This window comes from Andrena cerasifolii, chromosome 10, assembly GCF_050908995.1.
Source record: "Andrena cerasifolii isolate SP2316 chromosome 10, iyAndCera1_principal, whole genome shotgun sequence".
NCBI classification, from domain to species: domain Eukaryota; kingdom Metazoa; phylum Arthropoda; class Insecta; order Hymenoptera; family Andrenidae; genus Andrena; species Andrena cerasifolii.
The window spans coordinates 12,682,937-12,694,123 of NC_135127.1; the positions used below are offsets into that span (position 1 = coordinate 12,682,937).

General features: G+C 40.2%; 1 protein-coding gene and 1 long non-coding RNA gene across 3 annotated transcripts; one reads left to right on the forward strand and one right to left on the reverse strand.

Moving 5' to 3' along the window:
- Positions 1 to 75: 75 nt before the first annotated feature.
- LOC143374433 (uncharacterized) lies at positions 76 to 2,442 on the forward strand. 2 transcript variants are annotated; one of them, XR_013086657.1, is made up of 4 exons: positions 76 to 293; positions 1,583 to 1,827; positions 1,899 to 2,176; positions 2,303 to 2,442. It is a non-coding gene; the product is annotated as an uncharacterized LOC143374433 (long non-coding RNA). The 2 variants fall into 2 exon arrangements; XR_013086656.1 differs by having other exon boundaries at positions 1,671 to 1,827.
- Positions 929 to 2,930, reverse strand: St2 (Sulfotransferase 2). The gene is made up of 6 exons (XM_076822604.1): positions 2,726 to 2,930; positions 2,550 to 2,646; positions 2,313 to 2,469; positions 2,034 to 2,154; positions 1,880 to 1,974; positions 929 to 1,808 (listed from the first exon to the last, which is right to left on the reverse strand). The coding sequence occupies exons 1-6, from the start codon at positions 2,928 to 2,930 to the stop codon at positions 1,494 to 1,496; spliced, it is 990 nt and encodes a 329-aa protein (XP_076678719.1). The 3' UTR covers positions 929 to 1,493.
- Positions 2,931 to 11,187: the final 8,257 nt, after the last annotated feature.

The following is an 11,187-nucleotide window of genomic DNA, read 5'->3' on the forward strand; positions in this document are numbered from 1 at the left end:
CGGCAAGATTCGCGTCACGCCGCACTTACAGCTAAACTAAACGATTAATCATTTCGTTCTATCAAGCGAGCCATTGTTTCCCGCCTTCCTCAATTCCCTTGGAAACAAGGGAAAACCTACAGAGAGAGAAATCCCGAATCCGAGCAATCTAGCAGTCGATTCCCATTAATAGAAAACCGGTCTTACTCATCGCCTACAAATGTGTCCGTCAATAGCGGTAATTAAGGAATAAGTAACGCAAATTTATAGCCACCGAGCGTACATGTGCATTCTGATATATTTCTTTAACAAAGGTAAGGAGACGCATCATTTACCCGAACGAATGTACATACCTATCACATATATGATACGTGTGTAATACATTTACAATAGACAACGCAATAATAACAAGACAATTCAACAATATAACCACGTAGACGAAGATTCCTCACAAGTAAACATTCACTTATAGTGAATGGATTTTCCCGATTTGGAATATATTTCTTGAAAGTACTCGTAGTAACTACAAAATCCTGAAAATTATATCTGCAATGGACCTATTTTACTCTTGTTATTACTCTTGTTATTATCTCCAAAAAACCGATTTTTTATCTTAGGAAATTTTTTTACACAAAAAATAACATCATATTCGGATTCAGCAGCTGAAAAATATACAGAGATACCAGGTTTTAGCCAATTATTCTTAAATAAGAGGATTATGCCATTTTCGCGTATATCCCAGTAACATGAGTATAAAAAAAAGTTTTAAAAAAATTAAAACCGACTTCAAAAACATAAAAATATACTAAAAAATAAAAAATATTTGTTTCCCTTATTTAATCTACAACTATCATTTTTTTGTTATGTCGACGCCTTATCATTTGCACTGTGTAAATCTGCTGCTGACTTAAAAAAAAAAGATAGTTGTAGATTAAATAAGGGAAAAAATATTTTTTTACTTTTCAGTGCATTTTTATTTTTTTGAAGTCGATTTTAATTTTTTTTATTTTTTACATTTTAGTTATTTAAGTTACATAACTGCATTTATTTAAAAAGATATGAGTACAAAAAAAGTACAAGAATAAGCGACTTGAAAAAGTGAGAATAAGGATGTCTCAAATTCGTTACATGTGGTCTACAACTGAACACGCGGAAATACTCTAAAATGCGAGAATACATGAAATGCATATTATGTAATGAGGCGAAGTTTGAATTAATATTGATGCAGTGTAGAATGGGGCCAGCGGGCGTCGCCGTCTTTCGAATAAAAAAAAGATCATCAAAATCGGTCCATATACTGGGGAGTTATGCGGGGACAAACATAAAAAAAAAAATTAAAATACATACGGGTCGATTCTATAAACTTCTCCTTTTTGAAGTCGGTTAAAAATAGGTCCATTGCAGATATAATTTTCAGGATTTCTTAGTTACTGTGAGTACTTTAAAAAAATATATTCCAAATCCGGAAACTCCATTCACTGTAAGTGAATGTTTACTTGTCAGTAGACGAACGTTTATTCTTCGCCGTGCGAAACCAGATCTGTATAACAATTGAGTCCGACTTCGTGTAGATGCTTCGTGATCCATTCGTCGAATCTTTTAGACAACTCCTCGGACATGTAGTTCCTCCAGTCGCCGACCTTGCCCTTCCTTATAAATTTATTCTCATTCTCCGCCGCGTCCGTTTTCAGGAAAAAGTCTTCCATATTCACGGCTGGATTCGCTGCCATCGTCGAGAATTTCAGGTGTTCGCATAGACCAGCCATTTGCTCCTCCGTCACGCTTTTACCCAGAAACTTCGCTGTTCTCTTGATGGCCTCTTCTTGATTCTGGCAATGTATTGTTCGTGTAAGACTCGAGGTGCTATTATTTTTTGATCGCGAATGGGGTAGGACCTTACCTTCTTCATCTCCTCGTAGGTCAAGAAGAGCACGTTGTCCTGATCCTTGAGCGCCCAATACTTGAGCACGTGGTCCCAAAACGGACCCAAGGGTGCTAAAGCGACAAGAGTTTTTCTGAGTAACGATTTCATCGATTGTCCGCTCGATACGTACCATGCTCTTGGAGAAACAATTCCGCAAACTCGTCAAAGCTGCCCTTTATATTGTGCACCAGCCTACAATAATGATAGAAGCTGACGCACACGTCCTTTGGATTTCTCGTGATGTAAATCACCTGCAACGTTCGAAAGATCGATGTAATTATGCTACGCGATTACACATTTTCTTTAATTATTATTATTATTATTATTATTATTATTATTATTATTATTATTATTATTATTATTAATTGTTAAATGCCTTTATTCCTCGTTATTCGTTAGCTGCGAGTACCTTTGGCTTCTTTTGGAGGATTTGCAGCGGCAGCAACTCCAAGGGCAGATGACTCTTGATGTATCTGGTACGGGGCATCTTCGCGACCATCTCCACCGAGTCGCCTAACTGCGCGAACGCCTCCACGTAATCCCCCGAGACCATCAAGCTCGAACTCCTAAACCAATAATGCTCCAAGTCATCTGTCTTTGCATTCTCTTTAAAAATTAACGATTAGATCGTTAAATTGAAACTCACTCGAGAAGCGGATTACGTACGACCACTAAAGTTTTCGCTTTCTCGTAGTCGAAATTGTTCCCGATACACCACACCATCTCCTGCGCCCAGTTGCTGCCTACGATTTGCGAAAGGAGAACGATTAAAGAACACAGAGCGGTGGAAGTTCGTTACCAATGACTTCGATGGGAATTTACCTGTCCGTGGGTACGATATCAACCACACGTCGTCTTCGTAGACTTCCAGGTCGCGTATCCTGGACCCATAGAACACGAATTGAGGCGGTACTAAACAGTGCCCCGGTTCTATTCTCAGGAAGCTGGGCTTCACGCCGAACATCTTGTCCAACAGCTCTCCCATATCGCCCTCGACAGTTGTGAAGCTGATCGACTTCTTCTCCATCGCGAACGGCGAGAAATGTGATCGCAATTGTTCCTCTGTGCTGGTACGATTACAATCTTCCGCGCGGCGCACAAACTTTCCCAAGATTCAGGAGAAGATGCTGGTCCAGCTACAGACCGCCGTGAAATGAATGTCCACGACCTGAATCGCATCTCCTCGCTTCATTCCCAGTCCATTTCTTTCTCTTATTTTACTGCGAGCAACTTTCAATACTTGAAAGCCGCCCTGTGTATAGTATAGTACATACACGTGCGCGTACGCAAGGTACCGGGGGTACCTACTGACTTTTTTCTTTCGGTACCAACGAGCGAATCGCGCATAAATGGAGAATTGTGAGATGTGTGTAGATTGCTAATGAGGGCACGATTTGTTAAACAATCGCATCGAACATCAAGGTGGGATTGATTGCGTTTCAAATGAGAACGCCGATGTGACTTGCGTTTTGTTTCAGAGTGTATTGCCAAGCGTTTTGTACCGTGTCACTTGTAAGTGTGGTGTTAGCTACGATATGAGCAAGGCTGATGCCGAACATGTTACCTATATTTCGATGCCACAAACTTTCTCGTCTCCAGAGATTTCACTCTTGGAGAAAGTTGCTGCATCATATGTTTGTATGTATGTGTTTACTCAAGAACTGACTGGCGATGCACTCAGGTTTACGAGTACGATCAGATGGAATCGTACTTAGACGTCTAGATCTATAGACTATGACATATACAGCTGGAAAAGTACAGACATTATCCTTAGACCCTCCACAACATGTTCAATAAAGTGAAAATTCACTGAACCCGTCACTTTCTTGTAAGTATGTCCAGGAACCATTAATAACTATTTAATTATAGAGAAAATCAATTCAAATATTGAATAGAAAAGTAATCAAGGGTCTATACTCTATATTTTAAAATATAGTTGTAAAAGTGTATGAATTACATACTTGTAAACGGACCATCATTTATTCAATAATGTTAATATTCGCTAAAGTTGGAGTCAAATTTCTTGTTACCCTGCTCACGAACTGTTAATACCTTACTTAATTATAAGCAAAATGTACTTAAATATCACATGGGAAAGTGACTCTTATCAAGAGTCATGACTTGTATAAATTTCATTTATAAATCAACAGTTAATAATAAAAATACGTTTTATATATATTTTATATTACCGACCGCGATCCCTACATTATCCACAAGAAGTCCCTAAGTTGGCAATTCCGACCAGGAAATTCGCTCGAGGTAATAGGAGTACATGATACTAAAAGAGGTGGCACAACCGAGCTGTGTGACAGAGAGAGCTCGTGCGTGCGACAAGGAGGGAGATAGATGGCGTTAACATTACACAGCTACTGGAAATTAATGAATTTCTCGTTTCCCGCGAATGTTCTATGAACTTTTAGATACGCGTCTCAAAGAATAGACCCTGGGCCACTTTCCTATATGATCTATCCTCAGATTTTGCATATAATTAATTAGTTATTAACGGTTATCTGAGACGATGACGAGAACAGTTCCGCGGTCCTACGTAAACACTCAAGCTTCTTCGATTATTAGTACAGTTTCTAGATGTAATTTATCAACTTTTGCAGTTTCATCCTGAAGTATGGACCCTTGACTACTTTCCCACACGATAGTTGTAATGATTCAGATTATAATTATGCAGCTATGAAGTGGTTTTGGACAGAGTTAGCAGTCTCTCGCCGCGGTTAGTGAATGCATACTTTGTTCAAGGATTTTTGATCTTTTCAAAATGATTTATACATTCGTACAGCTGGATTTGAGACTATAGTGTTGTGACAACGTTCAGTAATCACTCGTATGCGTTTTATTTACGAATCGATACATAGTTACTAATAAAAAAGCCTTTTATATAGGTTACATTACCGTCCGCGATCCCTACATTATCCACAAGAAGTTCCCGAGTGTGCTGTTTGGACCAGGAAATTCGCCGAGGTAATAGGAGTACATGATACTAAAAGAGGTGGCACGGCCGAGCTGTGCGAGAGAGAGCGCTAGCGTGTGCGACAAGGAGGGAGATAGGTGGAGCGTGCGAGAGAGAACGCTAGTGTGCGCGACAAGGAGGGAGATAGAAATATTACGCAGTCACTGGAAATTCACTAATTTCTCATTTCCTGCGAATATTTTATGAACTTTTAGAGTCGCCTCTCAAAGAATAGACCCTTGGCTACTTTCCTATGTGATCGTTGCGCAGATTTTGATTACAATTAATTAGTTATTAACGGTTCTTTGAGACGATGACGAGAACAATGGCGCCGTCCTATGTAGGCACTCAAGCTTCGTCGATTGTTGGTGCATTTTCTAGATGTAATTTATCAACTTTTGCAGTTTCATCTTACAGTATGGACCCTTGGCTACTTTCCTACGTGATAGTTGTAATGATTCCGATTACAATTAAGCAGCTATGAAGAGTTTTTGGACAGAGTTACCAGTCTCTCGCCGCGGTCTTATGTAGGCACTCAAGCTTCGTCGATTGTTGATGCATTTTCTAGATGTAATTTATCAACTTTTGCAGTTTCATCTTACAGTATGGACCCTTGGCTACTTTCCTACGTGATAGTTGTAATGATTCCGATTACAATTAAGCAGCTATGAAGAGTTTTTGGACAGAGATACAAGTCTCTCGCCGCGGTTAGTGAATGCATACTTTGTTTAAGGATTTTCGATCTTTTCAAAATGATTTATACATTCGTACAGCTGGATTTGAGACTATAGTGTTGTGACAACGTTCAGTAATCACTCGTATGCGTTTTATTTACGAATCGATACATAGTTACTAATAAAAAAGCCTTTTATATAGGTTACATTACCGTCCGCGATCCCTACATTATCCACAAGAAGTTCCCGAGTGTGCTGTTTGGACCAGGAAATTCGCCGAGGTAATAGGAGTACATGATACTAAAAGAGGTGGCACGGCCGAGCTGTGCGAGAGAGAGCGCTAGCGTGTGCGACAAGGAGGGAGATAGGTGGAGCGTGCGAGAGAGAACGCTAGTGTGCGCGACAAGGAGGGAGATAGAAATATTACGCAGTCACTGGAAATTCACTAATTTCTCATTTCCTGCGAATATTTTATGAACTTTTAGAGTCGCCTCTCAAAGAATAGACCCTTGGCTACTTTCCTATGTGATCGTTGCGCAGATTTTGATTACAATTAATTAGTTATTAACGGTTCTTTGAGACGATGACGAGAACAATGGCGCCGTCCTATGTAGGCACTCAAGCTTCGTCGATTGTTGGTGCATTTTCTAGATGTAATTTATCAACTTTTGCAGTTTCATCTTACAGTATGGACCCTTGGCTACTTTCCTACGTGATAGTTGTAATGATTCCGATTACAATTAAGCAGCTATGAAGAGTTTTTGGACAGAGTTACCAGTCTCTCGCCGCGGTCTTATGTAGGCACTCAAGCTTCGTCGATTGTTGATGCATTTTCTAGATGTAATTTATCAACTTTTGCAGTTTCATCTTACAGTATGGACCCTTGGCTACTTTCCTACGTGATAGTTGTAATGATTCCGATTACAATTAAGCAGCTATGAAGAGTTTTTGGACAGAGATACAAGTCTCTCGCCGCGGTTAGTGAATGCATACTTTGTTTAAGGATTTTCGATCTTTTCAAAATGATTTATACATTCGTACAGCTGGATTTGAGACTATAGTGTTGTGACAACGTTCAGTAATCACTCGTATGCGTTTTATTTACGAATCGATACATAGTTACTAATAAAAAAGCCTTTTATATAGGTTACATTACCGTCCGCGATCCCTACATTATCCACAAGAAGTTCCCGAGTGTGCTGTTTGGACCAGGAAATTCGCCGAGGTAATAGGAGTACATGATACTAAAAGAGGTGGCACGGCCGAGCTGTGCGAGAGAGAGCGCTAGCGTGTGCGACAAGGAGGGAGATAGGTGGAGCGTGCGAGAGAGAACGCTAGTGTGCGCGACAAGGAGGGAGATAGAAATATTACGCAGTCACTGGAAATTCACTAATTTCTCATTTCCTGCGAATATTTTATGAACTTTTAGAGTCGCCTCTCAAAGAATAGACCCTTGGCTACTTTCCTATGTGATCGTTGCGCAGATTTTGATTACAATTAATTAGTTATTAACGGTTCTTTGAGACGATGACGAGAACAATGGCGCCGTCCTATGTAGGCACTCAAGCTTCGTCGATTGTTGGTGCATTTTCTAGATGTAATTTATCAACTTTTGCAGTTTCATCTTACAGTATGGACCCTTGGCTACTTTCCTACGTGATAGTTGTAATGATTCCGATTACAATTAAGCAGCTATGAAGAGTTTTTGGACAGAGTTACCAGTCTCTCGCCGCGGTCTTATGTAGGCACTCAAGCTTCGTCGATTGTTGATGCATTTTCTAGATGTAATTTATCAACTTTTGCAGTTTCATCTTACAGTATGGACCCTTGGCTACTTTCCTACGTGATAGTTGTAATGATTCCGATTACAATTAAGCAGCTATGAAGAGTTTTTGGACAGAGATACAAGTCTCTCGCCGCGGTTAGTGAATGCATACTTTGTTTAAGGATTTTCGATCTTTTCAAAATGATTTATACATTCGTACAGCTGGATTTGAGACTATAGTGTTGTGACAACGTTCAGTAATCACTCGTATGCGTTTTATTTACGAATCGATACATAGTTACTAATAAAAAAGCCTTTTATATAGGTTACATTACCGTCCGCGATCCCTACATTATCCACAAGAAGTTCCCGAGTGTGCTGTTTGGACCAGGAAATTCGCCGAGGTAATAGGAGTACATGATACTAAAAGAGGTGGCACGGCCGAGCTGTGCGAGAGAGAGCGCTAGCGTGTGCGACAAGGAGGGAGATAGGTGGAGCGTGCGAGAGAGAACGCTAGTGTGCGCGACAAGGAGGGAGATAGAAATATTACGCAGTCACTGGAAATTCACTAATTTCTCATTTCCTGCGAATATTTTATGAACTTTTAGAGTCGCCTCTCAAAGAATAGACCCTTGGCTACTTTCCTATGTGATCGTTGCGCAGATTTTGATTACAATTAATTAGTTATTAACGGTTCTTTGAGACGATGACGAGAACAATGGCGCCGTCCTATGTAGGCACTCAAGCTTCGTCGATTGTTGGTGCATTTTCTAGATGTAATTTATCAACTTTTGCAGTTTCATCTTACAGTATGGACCCTTGGCTACTTTCCTACGTGATAGTTGTAATGATTCCGATTACAATTAAGCAGCTATGAAGAGTTTTTGGACAGAGTTACCAGTCTCTCGCCGCGGTCTTATGTAGGCACTCAAGCTTCGTCGATTGTTGATGCATTTTCTAGATGTAATTTATCAACTTTTGCAGTTTCATCTTACAGTATGGACCCTTGGCTACTTTCCTACGTGATAGTTGTAATGATTCCGATTACAATTAAGCAGCTATGAAGAGTTTTTGGACAGAGATACAAGTCTCTCGCCGCGGTTAGTGAATGCACACTTTCTTCAAGGATTCTCGACCTTTTCAAAATGATTTATATATTTGTACAAGTGGATTCAGTATTCACTCGCATAAATTTCATTTATAAATCAACAGTTAATAATAAAAATACGTTTTATTTATTTTATATTACCAACCGCGATCCCTACGTTATCCCCAAGTTGGCTATTCTGACCAGGAAATTCGCCCGAGTTCATAGGAATACATGATACTAGTGGAGGTAGCACGGCTAAGCTGTACGAGAGAGAGAGAGAGAGTGCTGTGCGTGCGAGTATCTTTCTCTCTCGCGCATAGCTCGGCCGTGCCACCTCCTGTAGTATTATGTATTCCTATTAACTCAGCGAATTTCCTGGTTCAAACAACCAACTTGGGGATAACGTAGGGATCGCGGTTGGTAATATAAAATATATAAAACGTATTTTTATTATTAACTGTTGATTTATAAATGAAATTTATACGAGTGATTGCTGAATCCACCTGTACAAATATATAAATTATTTTGAAAAGATCGAGAATCCTTGAAGAAAGTGTGCATTCACTAAACGCGGCGGTAGACTTGTAACTCTGTCCAAAAACTCTTCATAACTGCTTAATTGTAATCGGATTCATTACAACTATCGTGTGGGAAAGTAGTCAAGGGTCCATACCTCAGGATGAAACTGCAAAAGTTGATAAATTACATCGAGAAAATGCACCAACAATCGACGAAGCTTGAGTGTTTACGTAGGACCGCGGCACCGTTCTCGTCATCTTCTCAGAGAACCGTTAATAACTAATTAATTATAAGCAAAATCTGAGGATAGATCACATAGGAAAGTGGCCAAGGGTCTATTCTTTGAGACGCGTATCTAAAAGTTCATAGAACATTCGCGGGAAACGAGAAATTCGTTAATTTCCAGTGGGTGTGTGATGTTTCTATCTCCCTCCTTGTCGCGCACACTAGCGTTCTCTCTCGCACGCTCCACCTATCTCCCTCCTTGTCGCACACGCTAGCGCTCTCTCTCGCACAGCTCGGCCGTGCCACCTCTTTTAGTATCATGTGCTCCTATTAACTCGGGCGAATTTCCTGGTCCAAACAGCCAACTCGGGGATAATGTAGGGATCGCGGTCGGTAATGTAACACATATAAAAGGCTTTTTTATTAGTAACTATGTATCGATTCGTAAATAAAACGCATACGAGTGATTACTGAACGTTGTCACAAGACTATATTCTCAGATCCACCTGTAGAAATTTATAAATCATTTTGAAAAGGTCGAGAATCCTTGAAGAAAGTGTGCATTCACTAAACGCGGCGGTAGACTTGTATCTCTGTCCAAAAACTCTTCATAGCTGCTTATTTGTAATCGGAATCATTACAACTATTACGTAGGAAAGTAGCCAAGGGTCCATACTGCAAGATGAAACTGCAAAAGTTGATAAATTACATCTAGAAACTGTACTAATAATCGAAGAAGCTTGAGTGTTTACGTAGGACCGCGGCACCGTTCTCGTCATCTTCTCAGAGAACCGTTAATAACTAATTAATTATAAGCAAAATCTGAGGATAGATCACATAGGAAAGTGGCCAAGGGTCTATTCTTTGAGACGCGTATCTAAAAGTTCATAGAACATTCGCGGGAAACGAGAAATTCGTTAATTTCCAGTGGGTGTGTGATGTTTCTATCTCCCTCCTTGTCGCGCACACTAGCGTTCTCTCTCGCACGCTCCACCTATCTCCCTCCTTGTCGCACACGCTAGCGCTCTCTCTCGCACAGCTCGGCCGTGCCACCTCTTTTAGTATCATGTACTCCTATTACCTCGAGCGAATTTCCTGGTCGGAATAGCCAACTTAGGGACTTCTTGTGGATAATGTAGGGATCGCGGTCGGTAATGTAACACATATAAAAGGCTTTTTTATTAGTAACTATGTATCGATTCGTAAATAAAACGCATACGAGTGATTACTGAACGTTGTCACAAGACTATATTCTCAGATCCACCTGTAGAAATTTATAAATCATTTTGAAAAGGTCGAGAATCCTTGAAGAAAGTGTGCATTCACTAAACGCGGCGGTAGACTTGTATCTCTGTCCAAAAACTCTTCATAGCTGCTTATTTGTAATCGGAATCATTACAACTATTACGTAGGAAAGTAGCCAAGGGTCCATACTGCAAGATGAAACTGCAAAAGTTGATAAATTACATCTAGAAACTGTACTAATAATCGAAGAAGCTTGAGTGTTTACGTAGGACCGCGGCACCGTTCTCGTCATCTTCTCAGAGAACCGTTAATAACTAATTAATTATAAGCAAAATCTGAGGATAGATCACATAGGAAAGTGGCCAAGGGTCTATTCTTTGAGACGCGTATCTAAAAGTTCATAGAACATTCGCGGGAAACGAGAAATTCGTTAATTTCCAGTGGGTGTGTGATGTTTCTATCTCCCTCCTTGTCGCGCACACTAGCGTTCTCTCTCGCACGCTCCACCTATCTCCCTCCTTGTCGCACACGCTAGCGCTCTCTCTCGCACAGCTCGGCCGTGCCACCTCTTTTAGTATCATGTACTCCTATTACCTCGAGCGAATTTCCTGGTCGGAATAGCCAACTTAGGGACTTCTTGTGGATAATGTAGGGATCGCGGTCGGTAATGTAACACATATAAAAGGCTTTTTTATTAGTAACTATGTATCGATTCGTAAATAAAACGCATACGAGTGATTACTGAACGTTGTCACAAGACTATATTCTCAGATCCACCTGTAGAAATTTATAAATCATTTTGAA